The sequence below is a fragment of the Sabethes cyaneus genome, chromosome 2, assembly GCF_943734655.1.
Source record: "Sabethes cyaneus chromosome 2, idSabCyanKW18_F2, whole genome shotgun sequence".
Classification (NCBI taxonomy): Eukaryota; Metazoa; Arthropoda; class Insecta; order Diptera; family Culicidae; genus Sabethes; species Sabethes cyaneus.
The window spans coordinates 124,738,051-124,760,455 of record NC_071354.1 but is presented as its reverse complement, the minus strand read 5'-3'; the positions used below and the strand labels follow the sequence as shown (position 1 = coordinate 124,760,455).

General features: G+C 43.4%; 1 protein-coding gene across 1 annotated transcript in view; it reads right to left on the bottom strand.

Annotated features, from left to right (window-relative positions):
* The window catches only part of LOC128738091 (protein vav), a 388,215-nt gene that overhangs the window by 311,887 nt on the left and 53,923 nt on the right, over window positions 1-22,405 (bottom strand). Inside the window, exons 2-3 of the mRNA XM_053832936.1 lie at window positions 4,355-4,533; window positions 4,225-4,299 (exon numbers count right to left, since the gene is read on the bottom strand). Of these exons, the coding sequence (XP_053688911.1) occupies window positions 4,225-4,299; window positions 4,355-4,533 (254 nt within the window). The remainder of the gene's footprint in view (window positions 1-4,224; window positions 4,300-4,354; window positions 4,534-22,405) is intronic.

The window sequence follows — 22,405 nt, the reverse complement described above, 5'->3', positions numbered from 1 at the left end:
CCAAAAATTGACAAAGTTACAGCTATTTGTACCGCGCATGTCTGGAGCGATTACACAGCGAATAAAAACTTCAATGTCGTTTTTCTCGAAACCAGGTTTTAAAAGTCGGTACCATAAATATCTCAAGAACGGCTGAAGCAATTCTCATGATTCTTTTTTTGTTTCAAAGCTAACAAAATTATTTAGTGTTTGACCCATCCTTTTTTCGATATTACATTTTTTGTATTTTTAAGAAATGTTTAAAGTCAATTTTTTCGGCTAAAAACCTTACTTTTATGTTTGAATGTCCGCCATTTTGTTATGCGTTCGAATTTTAAAAAAAGGATGGGTCAAACACGAGATAATTTAATATTCTTTCATGTCGTTTTGGAATTTTTCAATTCGGATAAGCCCCCCAGCGCCAATCCATGGTACCGAAAATCATATTTTTTCCGAATGATCATGTTCAAGGAGCCGTAGGGGAGAGGGGAAGAGGTTCACATATGCAAACAAAACTGCAAATATTAGTATAAAGTGCAATGTTTAGCAAGCAATAAACCCGAATCGATTCGCTTTTCGCGTAATCGAGAAAAAAATATTTGAAATAAGGCAAAAAATATGGTGTAAAAAGTACTATGCCCCCTTAAGCACCGTATATTGAACCGTTAAAACGTGTGAAATCAAAACGTATCAATCAAATGTTGATTGTATTCAATGTGTGCGATGTATGTATGTATGTATGTATGTATGTATGTATGTATGTATGTATGTATGTATGTATGTATGTATGTATGTATGTATGTATGTATGTATGTATGTATGTATGTATGTATGTATGTATGTATGTATGTATGTATGTATGTATGTATGTATGTATGTATGTATGTATGTATGTATGTATGTATGTATGTATGTATGTATGTATGTATGTATGTATGTATGTATGTATGTATGTATGTGATGATAATTTGCAATTTTTAAATTTGCAATGAAATTCAAGAAAAGTGAGAAAAATGTCAATAGTCTGAAGTTTTTGAAGCCTCTTAGTGAATACGCCTCTTAGAATACGAACTCTAAGAAAAGAAAAGAAAAAATTTTTACCGACTAAATTCCACTATTTAATATTTATTTGCGACAGATACGTATACGCTTTGAAATAAGACACTGATGAAGCCTGCACGTCGTAAGCGAACTACGTGTCTGTGGCAAATAAATATTAAATAGTGGAATTTAGTCGGTAAAAGTTTTATCTTTTCTTTGATTTCAGATTTCAATTGTCATTTTCTTCACTTGCTGTTACTCACAATTGTACAAGAAAAGCAAAAAGCGAAGAAAAGCAGTTTATTTAAGCATGTAGGTATAGTGGTGTATAGAATCAAAAATACTAGTGAGTTGATTTTTCCAAATAAATTTGTACAAATTCCAAACAAATGCTGCGCATCAATAGATGCTGTTTTCAATCAATAGATACTAGAGCTTAGAAATGTTATATGAAAAATAGGAAGTAAACGATGCACGGTAGAAATTTTGTCAGATTTGTTTTCGTTAGTGATATTTTAAAGGACAGATGTCTTATGTCATGTATCATGTTTTAATAAATAAATCAAAAATGACAAGCACTGGAAATCATATCGATCATATTTCTCATTCTCAAGCATGTTTATGGCGCAGTTTTTGCACTATTTTTCGACCTCATCTTGTTTTCCTAACCCTCTAACATTGTAAAAACGATGCGATCAAGCTAATGACTATCTTTTCATGAAAGTACATTCAAAAAAAGCTCAAGTTTTGATTTTCATGCAAAAATAATTGTCTGAAGGAGTGCCAGCTAAGAAAAAGTTCCATTTCTCGTTTTCATATCTAATGCTCTATTCAGTAATTTTTTTCTAATTCAGATATATTGCAAAGTTGAAGCCAAGCAAACCAATAGTAAAATTTTGAGATCAATCATTTTGTTGTAGATATCCTTTTTCTTCAAAAGCGAAATATAATAATAATTTTTCTGAACTCTTGTTTTTCAAAGATGCTAACTTTTGAATGCATGGTATTAATATCAAAATATCAAAAAATCTGCTATGAACAAATACTCCATATTGTCAATTCAAAACAAGTTCCGTATGTGGCTCTGAAGCCCGAAAGTTAAGGCCGTCTGTAGATCCGTTAGAGGGTTAATTTCTAATTTTCTATACATATTCATTCAAGTCTGTAAAAATTATCTTTTGTGTTTACATTATTTTTCTATACATATTATAAAACCAAATAAGGTGTTCATCAAGTAACATAAATGACACTTACATGTATTTACGCACCCAAGGAAAGAAAATATAATTATTCTACACAATACGTTGTGAATTTTACTGGCAAATAAGGATTTTGAGGAATACGGAACGAATATTTAAAAATATAGACTAATATAACATCGATACATCTACAACTAAGTTCCTGAGAAATTAAATAATGATTATTGTGGCAGTAGAAAGGCTAGGTCACACCGCTAGGTGGATTAATTCGGGTTTTTTAGTTATTCGATTAGTTGAATTAATCGAACGATTAACGGACATCACTAGCGCCGTCCAGTCAAGCGACTGTTGTGCTTCCAAGCTGTTGCAAGTAAACCCCTATAAATGTAAAGTCTGGACGACTGTCATAAAGTAGTTCCAATCAATCTGTCAAAAGTCGTTCCAATCAAACATGGAACAATATTATCGTTTCTTATTAGCCCTCTCAACGAAAAGTATTATAACTTATTTTAAATAAATTAAAAGGTCATTTAAGAGGTTTTTTGACTAACTTCTTCTGTGACTCTCACACAATACAGGCCGCTTACGCTTACGATTTCTAGTGTTCCATATCTATAAAATCTAGTGTTTATAAAATTCTCTGTGATCAAATTTAAGCAGAATGACAAACAATACCTCATTTTTGAAGAAAATATACCAAATTTAAATGCGAACAGTCGATAAACAATAAAAATTGAGTCAAAATAAAACATACAATAAGCTGCTGATATTAGTAAAATCACGCAACCACACATATGTTTGCACCTTTGGCAACGTTGCTGTTTTTCTAAAACATATGCAGGGCTGTCAAGTCGACAGAATTTCAGACGGACAGACTTTATATCTTTAACAGGAAATATTTATATATATCTACGGTGGTCTATATTTAGATCAAAGTTATGCCAAATTTGAACCAGCGAAATTGAAAATAGAACTGGCAAAATGGTTCAATTCAAATCAATCCGCAGCGGTGATGTAAATATTTCCTGTTGCGAACCGACAAACGGGTGCGTGATGCAAATAAACTAAAGGATGGTTCGATTTCGCCTTTTCGTTTGTTTATGCCAGATATGAGAAATGAGAGTCCAAGCTATAAAATCGAAGCAATTTTAGTTTAGATGAATTGATTAATGTATTTCACAATTAGTCTCCTGAAGAAATGGTTTTGTTTTTTTCCTGTCAAATGTCACTCCCCCGTACCTTCAAGATTTAAAACAACCTTCGCGCTGTTCTAAATCGAGTCAGAAATAGACCAAAAGTTATACGGTTTGTAAAAAATTTACAACTTCGCTCCGGTATAAAATTAGATTTACAACACCGGTGCGGAAACGTTTTTCTGTTTGGTTTAAAAATTTGGACCAAACTAAGGATTTGGATCACCGTAGAAGATGCGCTTATAGGGCTTTAGTTGCAAGTTGTTGTGCTTTCAAACCCAGCTGCAGCTCTTTTCGCTGATCCTCTACTGATGGAATAAACTCACACCACAAAACGACGTTATATGCAAGCATCCATGTTCCCATATAAACGCAATACATACAAACCAATATGGACCTTTCAGAACAGACCTCATACCTCTAGACAAGTATTGGCGCTAGTGTGCGCATTGTATTCCTGGAAAATCATCTTCCAGCAAGAAGCCAGCACTTCTGAGCTACAAGTGTCAAAAGTGTGTTTACGTACACAACCTGTAAATATCTAGTGATGCCAGCGACAATACTTGTCTAGGGACTATGATGTCTGTTCCTTTCAGGCTTATTCTGTATTTCAACGAATTGGTTTGTCGAACGAAAGTTGATGGTATTCTCCATTCCGCTAGCAAAATCAAATGGGCGAAACAATTTATTCGAAATAGGTAGAACGAAATTAATATACATCGCGGTATAGAATTAGGGCTTTTATATAGATAATAAAAATATTCTAATCAAATGCACGTTTGAGACGAAATATCTTATTTTATGATACTTACGTTACATGTAAACCTTTATATATATCCTCTTCAGAGCTGTTTATATCAGTTTGCAACACTTGTGAATTAAAGCCGCTAAAATGATATAACTCCTGATGCAATTCGAAACGAAAGAAAATGCAACACTCACATGATGTTATGCGCTGTCTGAGCCTTCCGAGTTTGTGATAACTTCGATAATGTCAACAAAACCTTGTGGAAATTGGTTAAATCATAGAGCATGGTTGGTTCAAATAAATCCGCATCTTTCAGCCCAAAATTTGACTTACAGATCTCTAAAAACAATTTAATGTTTTGGATGCACAGAAACTGGAAAGACACAAAGTACGATTATTGCACAAAAGTAATAAATGGTTGTAGTAACATATTTATATTATCATTACATATTATTATTTATTTCAAAGATTTATCTGAACAAAGTCCCAAATAAACGCTACAAACCAGCGTCAGATTTATAAAATATTCGATTTCTACAATTTCGTCACGTCGTGTTGGTTCATTAAAATCAAATAATTCTTCAGTAATTTCGAAGGTCCTGATACAAGCGGTGATAGGTTTCTGGTAACCAAACGACGTACGATTGTAAGCAGTTTGTAGCAATCCAGGTGAACGAAGGCCACGTTGCGATGCTCAGAAATTTAAGAGAGATAGCAGCGTCGGTGAGTCAATATCACCATTTACCAGTTTCACTATAAATATTGCTTGGTGCATTTTACGACGGCGCTCCAGCGTGTCGATACCGAGTAGACTGCATCGATCAGGATACGGCGGTATGTTAACAAAGTCTCGCCAAGGGAGGTCGCGCAGTGCCCGGACGAACCTTTTCTGGATTCGTTCAATCCGTAAATTTCACGAAAACTGATGTGGAAACCAAACCAAGTTGCAATTCACCAGTAATGGGCAGACCAAGGAGCAATAAAGAGCTTTCAGGCAGTGTGGGTCCTTAAAATCACTCACAATTTTGGAGATGAAGCCCAGCTGACGTGTAGCTTTCGATATCAAGGCGGCGTGATGTAGGTGAAAAGTGAGCTTAGAATCCAGAAGAACACCGAGGTCACTTATATGGTGGACTCTTTTTAGTTTTAGTCCGTCGACATAATCGAATAAAACTGGCTTCAAAATACGGTGAAATGTCATAACCTCACATTTTGCGATGCTGATAACGAGCCAATTTTTCCGGCACTAGCCAACAAAACTATCGAGCAAAGTTTGCAAACGGCGGCAATCTTCAACAGTTCGAACTGTCAGGTACAATTTTAAATCATCAGCATATACTAACTTGCAGTCAGATGCTAATAACAGTAACGTCGTTCAAAAACTGCATGAATAATGACCCCATGTTGCTTCCTTGTGGAAATCCAGAATTATTTGTAAATTGCGAAGAAATACAAGTACCAAGCTTAACGCGTAAGACTCTACCACGTAGGTACGAGCTCAACCATTTGAGATGAATCGACAACAAACTCCAAGTCGCGAAATTTTGCGCGAAAGTATTCCATGATCGATATGTCCGAAAACGGCTTTTAGGTCAGTGTAAAAGACATCAACTTGAGCTTTCTGTTCCATTTGTGAGATACACGACGATGTAAACTCAAGCAAGTTGGTGCAAACGGAGCGACCTGGCACGAATCCATGTTGTAAGGTAGAGATATAATGTTTCGAGCGAGAAAGAATAACGCCACTTACTACAATCTCAAATATTTTAGAGCCAGCTGATAGGCTAGTGATGCCACGATAATTTCTGACGTTCTGCCGGTCCCCTGATTTAAATACTGGGAACATTTGGGACTGCTTCCATATTTCGGAAAATTTCCCTTGTGCAAAGGACTTATTGAAAATTAAACATAGCGAGTCTCAATATTTTTTTGAATGCTGGAAGGTGCATGAGTCGAACCAAACTGTAATCTGAGATTATAACCGGATTCGAACCCACAACACCCGCCAGGGCATGTGGTTCACTGCTACTTGTACCTTTGAACCATAGAGGCGCTGGCGTTCGACTCATGTACCTTCCAGCATTGGACAAAAGGTAGGAGTCAAAATGACTACTTGTTAAGTGTAGCTACCAACCCCCCCCCCTCCCCTCCGTTCCTTTCCGCTCTTCTCCTCCTTCACCAAAAAAAAAATTTTCATTTCTTTCCCCTACCGTCCCTTCGTCAATTGTAGAACCATCGTTTCAAAAAAATATTAATATATATGTATGACCGCATTTCAAGGTCAAGATTAAAACCCGATTTAATCCACCTAGTGGTGAAAAGAACCTTTGTTATACGGTCTTACTTGCTATTTGAGATAGTTATATTTTGTACAACACGTGTAAGTTTTCCTACGCCATATTGTTCAAAATTACAAATCGTTGTTTAACTAACGTATATTCTTCAATAAACTTATTATGAGCAAAATGTCATAATTATTCAATGCATTAATAATTTAAATTATTTGGAAAATAGATCAGCATAAACCGACATCACAGAAACGAAGTGATCAGCATGTGAGGTGTACCAGAATTTGGCCCCAACTGAAATTTTCTCTCGTTTCTTCATATAGAAAAATAGTGTCAGTATGCAGCAAAACTATCAGCAAATTGGAATTGGTTTTGCCGATCAAAAGATATTAACCCTCCAACACTCGCTCCAACTTTTGTAAAACGGTTACTCGCGCGCACAATAGCCCCAAACCAAAGAAAACATATAATAATCAAACCTTCAATAACTAGACAAAGGAGAAGAAACCAGTGTTTATTTTTCCAGATTAAAAAAAGTTTAATACAAAAAAGTTGTACAGTACTTAAATTTTAGTTCAAACCAAAACAACTTTGAAAATTTTTTGATCCAAGCACATAAAGTTAGTATTCTGACAGAGATGAATCAACTTGAAAATAGTGGAGTGGATCACTTTAGAGAGGCATAAACGTGTAACTTGACCTTCATTTGAATTTTGCTTTTTACTTGCATGTCACTCGGTTAGTTACTTTGAATTTTAGAATAATCCAAATCTGTGTCACTTACTAGTTCAGTAACCACAAAATAGTATCGGAATCTAATCTTCTCGTAAAAATGGCACAACTTTTTTACATGGAACGCATGTGCTTTGCTGCCGACATTTCCTTAAAAAATCTCTGACACCATTCACCTTTGAAACCACTTGTTTCTTGGTCAACCTTTTAGTCATATAAATATAAACATAAATCCTCAACTGATGATGGTTCTCAACAATAACGTGTTTATCTTTGATATATTAAGGATGAAAACGCATCACTATCAGCAACGATTGTCATTGTTTGACTAATAGCATTTGTCCAGTCTGGTGCTGCACTTCGGATGAAGTGCAGTACTGCGCTGGCAGTTGTTTTCCAAATATCGGGGCTTCTAACAGCTCTCTATCGAAGAACCTTAATCTTTAATTGAAAAATGCCGGACATCGGCATAACAGGTATTCCGAGTCTTTTTTTCTGTGCCACAGAATCGACATATATCACCTTGCAGTTTTCCCATAAGCTTAAGATAATAGCGATTTGGACAATGTCCTGTTATAAGATCAGTAAAAATGTTTAGATCTTTCTTCGAAATCTCTAGGATTTTGTGAACCATTGAAATGTTTGGAGAGATAAACTGTTTCGACTGCCTAGCAATGAAAGTGTTATTCCAATTTAATTCCACTTTCGTACATTTCCATTCTAAAGCTTAATGAACATGACAACATGCCAATAGTCAGACAAATTTCGAACAGTTCAGTGACATCCTTTCTGCATGCGACCAATGCATGGTAAAAATTGTATCTAAGTTTTTCGTCCCTTACATCCAAAATCAGGGTAGGTGCATGGACACTACGGAATAAAACGATCAATTTGGAGCCACGAAAGCACCGAAAGCTGATGTTCCAGAGTGTGTAATTTGTTGTATTTCTATTTTAACGGGAAATTAGCAGTCATCAACTTTTCGTCGGAGAGCCCAATTTTGGAAGCAGTTTTTGGGCCCAAAAGCGGAGTTTTGTTCGTAAAATTGTAAATACTGCATTCCTCTTGGGAATCTGAATACTTCAAATATATTTTCATGAACAGAATTTTTGTTTCAAACAAAAAAATGCTTTTGAAATTGGCAGAATCGATGACGACTAATTTCACCTTAATCTTATCTACTACCTATGACAGCAAAATACAAATCCCACAGCAATTCGGAATATCTCCGTCAAAAGTGGTAGCAAATTTCACTAATACATTGTTTAGTTGATTGATGCGTCAATCTAATTCGGTTCTTTTGAAGCAAGTTGAATTAAAATGGAACAAAATTTAAAGTAATTGGAGTAAAAAGTCTAATTCCATATAACCGTTCCATTATAATCCGTATAACAAAGGTTCCTTTCACCACTAAGTGAATTAATTCGGGGTTTGCTTATAACTTTTGAACGAAACGTCGTATCACGAAACAACTCACTCAATGGTGAACTTTTAGACAAGAATACCTTGCAAACAAAAGTAATAGCGAACGATTCGGGTCAGCCATTTCTAAAATCATTACACACACACACACACACACACGCACACACACACACACACACACACGCACACACACACACACACACACACACACACACACGCACACACACACACACACACGCACACACACACACACACACGCACACACACACACACACACACACGCACACACACACACACACACGCACACACACACACACACGCACACACACACACACACACACGCACACACACACACACACGCACACACACACACACACACACACACACACACACACACACACACACACACACACACACACACACACACACACACACACACACACACACACACACACACACACACACACACACACACACACACACACACACACACACACACACACACACACACACACACACACACACACACACACACACACACACACACACACACACACACACACACACACACACACACACACACACACACACACACACACACACACACACACACACACACACACACACACACACACACACACACACACACACACACACACACACACACACACACACACACACACACACACACACACACACACACACACACACACACACACACACACACACACACACACACACACACACACACACACACACACACACACACACACACACACACACACACACACACACACACACACACACACACAGAGAGAGAGACATTGCTCAGTGGCCGGTTAAGGCCCTAACCCAGCGAGGTTATGGTGCCGAACAAACCCGCATTCGACTTTGCGCGACCCCTTATAGCCAATACGATGGGAACGGGAACTCTTATTCCTACCTCCACGTAGTGCCGGCCAGGACGCAACTGGCCCTAGGGTCGACCAAACATCCGTCTTTGGTTACACCCTCAGTTGTGTGCTAACAGGGAAACGGGGTACGTTGTGCTTGCGGGTAGCGTAGCGCAGTGGTGTAAAGAGGCGAGCGGGGCTCAACTCCTATGAGCCAGCTGCGGACGCCGTAGTGTCCTGTTAGAGCTCAGGACTTTAAGCAAAAAAGCCGGGTCAGGAGTGCCATGGGCACATTAGGATCGGTTCCAGGAAGATCCTAATTATGGTGTACTGGACGGGCAGGAAAAAACGTTTGGATTCAGCGCTATAGGGCTGACGGCTGTGTTGTTCTACTACCTTAGGTAAGGAAGGGTGGTACCTTCCCGAAACGGCGAGTAGGCTAATGGTACAGCTGCCTTCCGTCACGTTCAAACCGTAGCTGGTCTCTAGGTACGTTCAAAGCTCGTCACTCACGTCAAAGTGCGGTGGTGTAGGCTTAGATGATACATTCCTGACTAACGCTGATCGGATGCTGACATCCCTGCCCCCATGAAGGGTAGGGGGGAGTGTCCCTAGCCATGGCCTCCCAGCTTGCATAGATCACCATGGGATCGTTAAGGTGACTACACAATTACGAGTGGAGATAGCGGCCTACAGTTGGGACCCATAAGCATGAATAAATTTTTAAAAATTTCTACCCAGGACACGAACGCGGGTGCTACTGGTGGCAAAAGTAGTAAGGTAGCGAGGTCGCCAGCGGCGTTACCGGGGGCGCGACCCAAAAAGGGAAGCCCGCCGAAATCGGGGGCACAGCCCAAACAGGTAAGCCCCCCGAAAACGGGGGCGATACCGGAAAGGAAGTTGACTCCACCAAAATCTAACACCCCAGTTAGAACGCCGGTGGCTACCGCTGCTAGCTCAGCCAAGAGGGCGAGCGACAGCGGTAGGAAAATGTCAACGGAGGACGTGGTGCACCCTCTTGAGGCGGGAGTTGGGCTTCCTCCAGCCAGTAGTAAGCTAGAGAAAGCCAAAAGGTTGGTAAACGAGTTGTACTCGTTCATCAACTCGAGGTCAAATGTCCTCCTCGACATTAAAAAACTGGCGGTGAGCCTCCGCTCTACCGTCATAGCTGCCGAGGTGGAGAGGCAGGAGCTTCTGCAGCGATGCGATATCGCCGAAGCTCGGGTCATAGCCGCTAAGGCTGTGGCCATGCCTAGTCAGGCGTGTACGCCGCTTGCCAAGCGCAAGGCGGCTACACCCGACCATGGACCAACGCTGGTGGCCACGAGGCAGCGGACCTTTGATCGCGCCTCTACCAGCGAACATGCGGAGGCAGTCCCGGACGGTGCTGCCGGGACCGGGGATGACGACTGGCGAGTGGTTAGGCGTAAACCGCCTAGGCCGAAACCGAGCGAAGCTGCGGCTGCAAAGCCAAAGCCAAGGCGTGTCCATAAGGGCGACGCCTTAGTAGTGAAGCTGACAGGTAATCTGCCGTATGCTGACCTACTGCGTACGGTTCGGGTGGACCCTAAGCTGCATGTTGAATTTAATTCAACGGCAATATCCAAAATTATAATTCTCCGCCGGAAGCGAATAAAACGCACGATCCAATGTAGAGGGAGAATATAATTTTTCTATGAATGATATACATATTTTACTTATAGTAATAATAATAATTTCCAATAGATGTATGATAATCTGAGTAATCTTGTACAGTTTATAGGTTAAATGTCTTACTCACGTTTAGTTTGCCTTATAGTCCTTTATCGTTTCTATATAGACTATCTAGATAGCGTTTAGGTCCTAAGTTTATAGAAGAGCGTAAATAGTTGAAATATTTATTGCATATTTTGGTTTAAACACTCTCACCAGTCGTAGCGGCTTCTGTATGAATGCTTTGAGCATAGAATTTATGGTAAGCGTAGGTTACCTATTTTAAGATTATTTTTAGTTAGCTTTAAGTTAATCTTAAGTTATTTCAACCTTACCAGTTAGTTAGGATTACAGATTAGAGTTAGCACTAGAATTCGAGTATAAGCACAATATTAGGTTTAATTTATAAGTTTCACCAATAGTTTGTAGTAAATAGGAATAAACTAGCTTTAAGCACTTTTAGAATCTTTGTCAACAAAGCTGGAATGATGCTGACTCACCGTTGAAAGATACTGTCAACATTTCTCCAGCATCCGCGACCAATGGGTTGATGGAAGGTGCGGAAAGGCCAGTGTGGCCAACACTGCAGGAGCTGGGGGCCAACGTAGTGAAGACCCACCGAACCCAGGCAGGGGATCTGCTTTTCGAGCTCGAAAAGGACCCAACGGTCCAGAGCTCGAATTACAGGCAACTGGTTGAGCAGTCCCTGGGCGAAGCGGGTCAAGTAAAGGCGCTGTCGCAGCGTGTTGTTGTCGAGTGTAAGAACCTCGACGAGATTACGACGGCAGTTGACCTGAAGGATGCTCTACGGGATCAGCTTAATGTTGATGTGGCACCCGCAGACATCCGGTTGCGGAAGGCATATGGAGATATGCAAACCGCAACCTTAAACGTGCCAGAGGTAATCGCCAACAAAATGTTGGCGTCCCGCAAAATTAGGGTGGGCTGGTCAGTCTGTACACTTGCGTCGAAACGGCGTATCGAACGCTGTTTCAGTTGTATGGGCTTTGGCCATCGGCAAGTGTAAGGCTCCCGATCGGTCTAAGATGTGCAGGTGGTGCGGCAAAGATGGCCGCTTTGCTAGGGGGTTGTAGCAATCCCCCCAGGTGCTTGCTCTGCACAGCCGAAGCGGGAAATAAGCATGCCACAGGTGGCCCGTGTGCGGCCTATAGGAGGGCTTTGCAACGATAAAGGTGCAGCTTATACAGATTAATCTGAACCATTGTGAGACGGCACAGGAGTTGCTTTGGCAAATGCGAGCCGAAACGGGGTGCGATATTGCCATTATCGCGGATCCCTACCGGGTCTCCCGGGGCGGCGCAAACTGCAAACTGGGTAATCGACAAGGGTCGGATGGCAGCGATCGCTGTGATGGGTAGATACCCGATCCAGGAGGTGGTTTCGTCCAACCAAGAAGGGTTCGTGATTGCTGTTTTTTTTTTATTTTAACGAGTAGGGAAATCTGCTATCAGACACCTGGGAAGACAACTCAGGGAGTGGGGTTTGGTATCCCGACCCCCCTACTGGGGCGTGAGGATCCAGACCCACTAAAACCCTACTCGAGTCTCCAGCCTCAATCCCCCCTGGAACCACCTTATCGGTATTACTTCAGGGAGGGGCTATTGTGCTTAACGCACGCTCTTAGATAACTACTGGACTATGGTAGTTAGGCTGTTTATTCGCCGTTGATCGGCTTTCCAGCGGTTTTGTAGCTCAAGTACGATCTGGGTAGCAGCCGCATTGACCGCACCCCAGACGTCCGAGCTAGAACACATCCTTTGGACTAGTTATCCGGAGTAGTGTCCTGTCCGCTAACTGCCATCATGTTGCTTCTCACGCCCGCGAAACGAGGGCATATGAAGAAAGCATGTTCTGCAGTTTCCTCAACGTCTGCGCATTCGGGACACTCGGGGGACTCCGCATGCCCAAATTTGTGCAGATACTGTCTAAAACAACCATGCCCTGACAGAATCTGTGTCAGTTGGAAGTTGACTTCGCCATGGCGCCTGTTGACCCATCCGGATAGTTCCGGGATAAGTCTATGTGTCCACCGGCCTTTTGTGGAATCAGACCATGCCCGTTGCCATGTGATCATCGAGGCCGATCTTGTGGTACTCCGTATGCCTCTAGTTCCACGTTGGTTGAAGCACTCTACGTCCTCGCTGATGATGATACCAATAGGCATCATACCCGCTAAGACGCAGATTGCGTCATGTGAAACTGTGCGGTACGCACTCACCACTCTTAAGCACATGAGACGATAGGTGCTTTCCAGCTTGGCTAGATAGCTTTTGGTACCTAACGCCGATGACCACACCGGCCCGCCATACCTGAGTATGGACTGGACCACGTTGGCTAAAAGCCTTCGCTTGCTGCCATATACCGCAGAGCTATTAGACATCATACGAGACAATGCCGAAATAGCTGCGGAAGCCTTCTTGCAGGCATAGTCGACGTGGCTCCCGAACTTGAGCTTGTCGTCGACCATGACTCCAAGGAGTTTTAAGAACCGCGTTGACGAAATAGTGCAGTCCCCGACACTGATATTTGCTTGCTGCACCGACTTGCGGTTGTTCACCACGATAACCTCCGTTTTATGATGCGCTAGGTCCAGTTTCCTGGATCGCACCCAATCTTCAACAATGCTTATAGAGTGGGCAGCCGTCAACTCAACCTCTCTGATAGATTCACCGTAGACTTCCAAGGTGATATCGTCCGCAAAGCCGACAATCACCACCCCTACCGGAAACTTTAGCTTCAACACCTCGTCATACATGACGTTCCACAACACCGGGCCCAGTATGGAACCTTGCGGAACCCCTGAGGTGATTGGAACGCATTTCTGACCCTCCTCCGTGTTGTAGCATAGCACACGATTCTGGAAATAATTTTCCAGAATTCTGTACAGCGACACCGGCACTTGGACGTTACGAAGCGAGCTGGCTATGGAGTCCCAGCTAGCGCTATTAAACGCATTTCTCACGTCGAGCGTGACAACTGCGCAATAACGAATACCTGTCCTCTTGGGCTGGATTGCCACCTCGGCTGTCTTAGTGACAGACAAGATGGCATCCACCGTAGATTTGCCTTTTCGGAAGCCGAATTGGTTCCTTGACAGACCGTTTGTACCCTCCGTGTACTGTACGAGTCTGTTAAGGATAACCCTCTCCAGCACCTTGCCGGCAGTATCGAGTAGGCAGATCGGCCTATATGACGAGGGGACACCCGGAGGTTTTCCCGGCTTCGGCAATAGGACCAGGTTCTGTCGCTTCCATCTGTCCGGGAAGTGGCCAGCTTCCAGGCATCTATTCATTACTGCCCCGAATAATTCGGGAGCCTCTAAAATAGCCGCTTTAATGGCCATATTCGGGATACCGTCTGGCCCCGGTGCCTTGCTCACCTTTAGGGATTTAGCGATATCAATGAGTTCCTCGTTCGTAACCGTCACTTCCTCCCCGACCTCCAAACCGCCGTCGCCCACGTTACTTTGGATGTTCGGTTGGGAGGCCGCTATGGTCTGAGATACTGGAACGTCGGCCGTGGGACGACTCAGCGGCCTGGGGCCAGGGCCTTGGCTCGTGGCGCGGAAAGAGGCCCTCGATGATCCGCTCCAGCATCTCTGGCGATTACTCAGCGGGCGCCATCACAGTCTTTGTCATTACGACTCTGTAGGCATCACCCCACGGGTTCGCATTGGCACTAGCACATAACCTTTCAAAGCAGTCTCGTTTACTAGCTTTTATCCCGCTCTTAAGCGCTGCGCGTGCAGCAACAAGTGCTACTCGACATTCAGCCCTGCTTTCATCCGAACGAGCTCTTTGCATAATTCTCCTCGCACGAAAGCACGCTCCGCGGAGTTCCGCAATTTCATCTGTCCACCAGTAAGCCGGTGACCTGCCATACCTAAGTCGATCTTTCCTAGACATGGAAGCGTCACATGCTCGCGACAGTACCTCAACCAAATGATCAGCGTTCGGATCGGGCATACCGCGATCACCGCACTCTCTCCGGATCGCTTCCACAAATACTTCGGGATCGAAGTATGATGTCTTTCATCATTTTTTTTGGCCCTACTCGCCGCCTGCCGCCTCGTTATCTGACCGACACCATAGCGGACCGCCTGATGGTCACTGTGAGTGTAGCCATTATCTACCCTCCAGTCTCCTATCAGACCAGGACTGCCGAAAGTCACGTCGATGATAGACTCCGCACCGTTCCTACTGAAGGTACTTGTGTTGCCGACGTTGGCCAGATCTACGTTAAGCTTTGCCAGAGCTTCAAGCAGAATCCGACCCCTATGGTTCGTGCGACGACTTCCCCACTCTACCGCCCAAGCGTTAAAGTCGCCCGCCACAACCAACGGCCTTAAACCAGTCAGCTGTTGTCCATATAGCCGCCGTCGCAGACCTATCCGAGACCCAGATGCCGTTTCCGGCAAGGACGCGATATGGATCCGAGACTATGGCAATGTCCATTGCTGACTCAGAAACTGCTTGGTGTAACAGCTGCTGAGCCGTGCTGCAATGATTCAGGTTGAGTTGTGTCACTTGCACTATGAACGTGGCTTAGTCGCCGGCACACCGGCCGGGCACCTTGGACCTCCCGTTACGTGCTTTGCGTCCCGTTTACCGGTACAGATCAGGCACTTGGGAGGCTCCGCGCAGTCCTTTGCTTTATGGCCAGCACTACCACATCTCCTGCACAACTGGCTCCTATCTGGCCCCTTGCAGTTCCAGGCTTTATGTCCGTGCTCGAAACACCGGAAGCAAGCTTCCGACTGCTTGGACACGCTCAGTGGGCATACCGACCACCCCACTTTTAGCCTAGCAGCTTTCAGGGCTTTGTTTCCGTCAGTCAGCGGAAGTCGTATGGTGGCTACCTGGGTCCCGGCCGGACCCTTGCGTAGGCAAACCGCCTCGGTTGCCACCACCACTCCACTTTGCTCTTCGAGAGCTTGTACGACCTCACGCACTTCGGTGATCTCGTCCAGGTTCTTAAGCTGGAGAGTCACTTCTGGTGTAGGGATGCTATACCGGTTTTACCGAAACCGGTTTTACCGGTATTACCGGGCTATTTTCCAATACCGAATTACCGGTTTTTCCAAGACCAAAAACCGGTATTTTCGGTATTTTTTTGCATGATGAAATAACAACTCAAGAAGCATGAATCGCTGGTAAAAATTTTAAAGCACGGGGAACCTTAAATTCATGATTGAAGGTTCTACTAATAATAACTCAATTGTGTAGTTCTTCCAAAGGGAAAACCCTGAAATACCTCACCGCTGTCAGTATAGAGCCGGAGTGCCTCATGCTTTTTAAGCAGTCGTCTCCATTCAAGTTGTTCCACTCCATGGGCTACTCGTCGCCAATTTCTCAGTCGTCTCAGAAGTCGCAAATCACTATCGATCTGATCGTGCCATCTTGCATGTTGAGCTCCTTTGTTACTGGTGTCGATAGGGTCGTTGAAGAGAACTGTTTTCGTTCTACGAACTTCGAACTCTAAAACTGCTCTCGAAACACCTTTCAGGTATTCCACAACTGCTGTTCGAGTTACTTTATTGGTAGAATTTCAGAGAGAGGTCGTATATTTAAATTTATTCGTTTTATAATTAGCTGCACTATTTGTAATGGCTTTGTAATATTTTTTAAGGCATCAAGGATGTTTTAATAATAAAATTCTACAAGATTTTATTATTTTAAAAGTCAATGGAATAAACTCAGAAACCGAGCAGGCAGAGGAACCCAATCAACTGAATCTTTAGTTATAATTTATCATAAATATCAGTATCTAAGCACTGAAGTTTTTGGAGCGTCTTAGTAGAATACGAAACCTAAAATTAAAAAAGAAGAAAACTTATCCAATTTAATTCTACTATGTATATTTTATTCACGACGTTCGAAAACAGACACTGAGGAAGCCTGCAAGTCGTAGGCGAAATACGCATCTGTCGTAAATAAAATATACATAGTAGAATTAAATTGGATAAGTTTTCTTCTTTTTTAATTTTAAGTATCTAAGCAGCTTATTAAAAGCTCTTGAACAAGGGTTTTCCTACGCTACATTTCTAATTTATCACTAGGAATTGTTCTTTTTTTCGCTGTGGACACCGAATGAAGATTCTCTGCCTCCGGAAATTTTTCATTGAAATTTGTTCTCGTTTTAAAGATGACACGGTAAATTCTTTTCGCATTGTTAAATATTATTTTTCAATGAACTAGTCAATTAACTATTCGACAGCAACTGAGTATCGTTGATTATGGAAGGATCTTCTTCAAATCATATGATTTTTAAATATAGTTTTCAAGAGTTAACTTTTACCGGTTTTTTACCGGTTTTACCGGTATTGCATTTATCAATACCGAAAAACCGGTTTACAAAATACCTCCCGGTATTGGCATCTCTATTCTGGTGTGAGAGCACGTAACTGCACTCCGTCCCCGAGCACTCCTTCCGCTATGGGCTTGTATGCGGAACTCTTCTTTGTGGCGTCCTTCTTTAACTCGAGGATCATATCGCCCGTGCGTGAGCGGCGGATGCTCCGTACGTCCGCGCCCAGATCCTTGAGTAGGGCGTCTCCTCTCATGGCCTTCAGAACCTCCGAGTATTTCGACCCGTCGGTTTTCAGGATAAGAGCGTCGCCCTTCTTCGCTCGCTTTCTTGCCGGTTTAGGTGGAGCAGTTTTTTTACTGGAGCCTCCTCCGCCTTTTCTCTTGGCCCTAACCTCGGTCCACGGGCCACCTGTCTTGGAGCTTCCCGCTGGTTCATCGGTTAGCTCTGCCAACCCGCTAGCCTGAGGGCTTTTACCGATCAGGCGTTTTTTCGGTCCGCCAGGGGTGCTATCCCCCAGGGACTGTCTCGGGCGCTTGGCGGATGCCTTACCGCTGCTGGTAGCGCTTTCCGTAGCCTCCTGGGCCGCGTTACGACACTCCGTCAACGGGCAAGCGTCCGTTTGTACTGCCTTCGACGCCTTCACGGTCACCTTCTTGGCCTCTCCTGCACGCGTTACGAGGTCGTTGTGCGTTTTGGTCGCTGCATTCAACGTTCTCCGAAGCATGAGCACACTCTGCTTCAGGTCCTTGGAGAAATTGCCGCGACCTGACGTAAACTCGATTATTACATCGAGCTGCTGTGACGCTGCTACCACTTTAGGTACAGCGTCTCTATTTTTCTCCATCGCCCTGATAAGCGATGGGCCGTTCATCGCTGTGTCCGGCGTGGTAGGCATACCGCTGCCTTTGCCACCCACACTAGCGCTCCTAGTTGCATCCTTCTCCACCCTTGGTGGAGAACGCTGGATGCCTCCTCTAGCGAACGGGTTTTCCACCGTATCCACACTTGTTGTATTTTTGATTTTGTCTTCCATAAGAATCCCACGAGTTGAGGGGAAAGAAAAGTGCGCCACATCAGAGCCCCTCATGATGCGGTAAGGGCTGATTACTGTGGAGGGCGCTCTGGTACTCCACAGGCTCCGTTTGAGGCTGAGTATTTATAGAACCCCCCCCCCCCCCACCATTCATCCCTCGGCACGGGTCGCATGACACCTTGGATTAGGGGTTTATCCATTCATGTTTTTACTTTTAGCCATGGATAATAGCTATTAAAACCATCCTCCTTTGGGGGCTTTGGACCCTCTGCTCAGGTTCTCGGTATTTTCAGGTTCATCGAACATGCTTCTACCGAGATCCGTCATTTGCAGGCGGAGAGTTTACACTCAGCCTTCGCATGAGTGCCCCCTTCTCTGTCCGCATACGACCCTAGTTTCCACCGGTTGTCCGATTTCCACTAAGGAGCGTATCCCGGATGGTACCACGAGGAGGTAGAGATAGGAGTTGCTAAATAAGAGGCTGTGGAACTTCGTGATAGTTCTGGAGCGCATTATTCAACCATTTACCATTCGTGATAACCATTTACCATTCGTGATTGTTGTGGTCGATGGCGTCTGCATCTGTAGCTGCTACGCTCCAGCTAGGTGGTCGCCGGAGCAGTTTGACCCGATGCTAGACGTGCTCACCGATGAGCTCACGGGCCGCAAGCCCGTTGTCATTGGAGGAGACTTGGGCTGTCGAATGAGGTAGCAGGTGCACTACCCCTAGGGGACAAAGCTTGCTGGAATCTCTGTCCAAGCTGGATAGAAGTCTAGCTAACGTGGGATCCGTCAGTACCTTTTGTAGGGGGGTACAACTATCGATCATCGTTATCACCTTCTGCAGCCCAACGTTGCTTGCCAACATGGGCTGGAGAGTGTCAAATGAGTACACGCATAGCGACCACCAAGCTATACGGTACACGATTGAGCGACGAATGCTACAACCACGTGGGTTGAAGTCGACAGGGAGGAGGTGGAAAGTGAAGTCCTTCGACAAAGACCTGTTTGTTGAAGCACTCAGCGCAGAGAGCAAACGCTCTAACCTGAGTGCCCGTGAGCTGACCAACGTCCTAGTACGGACATGTGATAACACTATGCCCAGGACGGGGCAGCCAACGAACGGTCGTCGCTCGGTATACTGGTGGAGTGATACCATTGCCCAGCTCCGCTCCAGGTGCCACAGACCAAGAAGGCTAGCGCAGAGGGCCCGGACCGATGCAGATGCTGAGGTTCGGGGGGTCGAACAAGAAATCCTGTATTCAGGAGCTATGCTGCGATGCGGATTCAAACCCCTGGGGCGGTGCATACCAGGTGGTGATGAAAAAGATGAAGGGTACATCCGCGCCGCAGGAAGCCTGCCCCCAAAAGCTGAAAGTCATCGTGGAAGGGCTCTTTCCGCAACACGATCCAGTTTGGTGGCCTCCAACCCCGTACGGTCAATCGAATGATGTCCTCATTCCGGTAACGAATGAGGAACTCATCGTAATAGCCAGGGGTTTAAAAACGAAGAAAGCGTCCGGTCCTGACGGGATTCCGAACGAGGCACTCAAAGTGGCCATCCAAGCATATCTCGATATGTTTAGAGAGACGCTTCAGAATTGCCTAGAGGTATGCGAATTTCCAGACAAATGGAAAGTCCAAAGACTGGTACTGCTGCCAAAGCCGGGGAAACCACCTGGTGATGGGGGGAGTAAGCACAATCAGGCAAGTCTGAACAAGGTGTTCAGGCTGTTGGCATTGCGCGTTGCGTGCGGCTACTAGGTGAGGACATCGAGTGCCATAGGCAGAGGAACGTCAGGGGCGCTAGGGACAGAGTTAGGCTGGACTCTATTATGCGTTGGCAGGCGGAATGGGATCGCACCGATCACGGTAGGTGGACCCATAGGCTGATCCAGAACATATCGTCCTGGATTGGTAGTGGACATGGTGAGGTGAACTTTTTCCTTACCCAGTTTCTGTCGGGACATGGATGCTTTAAGAAGTGTCTACATATGCGTGGGCGGGCTCACCCTTTTGCCCCGTTTGCACGGTAGCCGAGGAAACGGCGGAGCATGTGATGTTTCAGTACCCGCGTTTCACGACCACTTGGCGGGTGATGCTTGCGGTCGTTGGGGAAGACACCAACGCCGACAACATCGTGCAGAGAATGTGCGCAGAGCAGCGCGCATGGGGTGCCGTCGATAGGGTGGCAACGGAGATGATCAGCCATTCAACATCCAAAACTTTGGTCTCTCTTCAAATGTCGAATAAATCTTTCGCCTTTTTATAATGAGATTAATCAGGTTCCGAAGTAGGTTCTTGCGGGGTCATGAGTGGCTAGTCTAAGATTTAAGGTAAAACCTAGTAATATGGGTATCAAAGTTCTTGGAATTGATTCGGCAGGTGATTTTTTTTACATTTCGAAGTATTTTGATTGGTTATTTCGAAAGTGGTCACTACATGATCACAGATGATAGCTTAGGATTCAAGATAATGCTTAACGTTATCGGAACAGATTCAAATGTATACCTATCCGTTCCGAAATGATCAATCAGAACTAAACTTGCCATATCAGTTCAAAGTGTCTAAAAAGATACGCTAAACCAATTCTAAAATTGGCTTAGGCACACAATTGACCATCTGTGAGCTGACAATACCCAATTCTGGAATGGCCAATCCGGTTTAAAGTGATTAGTTTATATCCCAAGTAGCACACGTTATCACAATTGAGTCGCAGCGGCTGATATGCGACAAATTTAAATGTAAAACTTCGGTTACAGTAACCTAAAATATAACAGTTGTGTAACCGAAATAGCGCAACTTATGTAACTAAATCTGGTTGCATTAACAGTTACTCAATAACCAATATGTAACATGTATAGTTACAAAATGGTTACTATTGAAGTTACACATAAACTGTAAATTGACTTTCAATTGGTGGCAAATTAGTTATCTTGTAACTTTTATTGCATAGCGAAAATGTAGCAGGTTTATTATTTCAATCTATGGCTGTCAACGTCAAGCAGTAAATTTAACTGTTGAATATAGAAGAGTGTATAAATTATTATTTCAACACAAATTTTAATGCAGTTTCAAATTTATGGTGAAATGCATGATTCTAGCTTTGAAAAATTCACGCGCTCTTATTTAATATAGCTTTTCATTACTTACTTCTTTGAAAAATTGATGTTTTGTAAATCAAATATAAAAATTTAAATATTAATTTTTTGATTTTTTAAATTTATTCTTAGCAATAATGAATTAGTGGAGCATTCACCTAGAAACCATTAAAAATCAAGTTGTTTTCGCTATCACTTCTATCACAGTAAAATTCATAGCCATTTTGCCTTTGGTTCTAACTACTACACCATCGTCCTTGAAGTTTTGTATCGTTTTCGGCATATGGCATGAAATGATTTTAAGCAGCCATTGTTCATTGTTCACATTGTTGATATCGGGAAAAGGTATTTTTTAGTGATTGTTGTGAAAAGAAAGTGTTAATTTAATATCAAAGAATAGTTTCAGTTTGAATAAAACAGTTACCACCAGTGTTAATCATAGAAGGTTACATTTCAGTTACATTCTAGTTGTACGTAACCTTAGCCTTCGACCTGGTTACGGTATCGGTTATACGGTAACCAATATTAAATCTGTTGTAGTCACTTATTTCTTATGTCGTCATTTCTAAGTTACACTGTAACCTATTTTCATTGCCGGTTTCGTTTCGATGTAACTTGATCGTTTTGACGTTTGAGAATAATCATCATTTGTTTACTTAATACCAATGTCTGGGCGGAGAAGATTCCAAGTACCATCAATTAAGTAAATAAACGCATTTACAAGAGCATTTCACAACCCGTGTACCAATTGTTT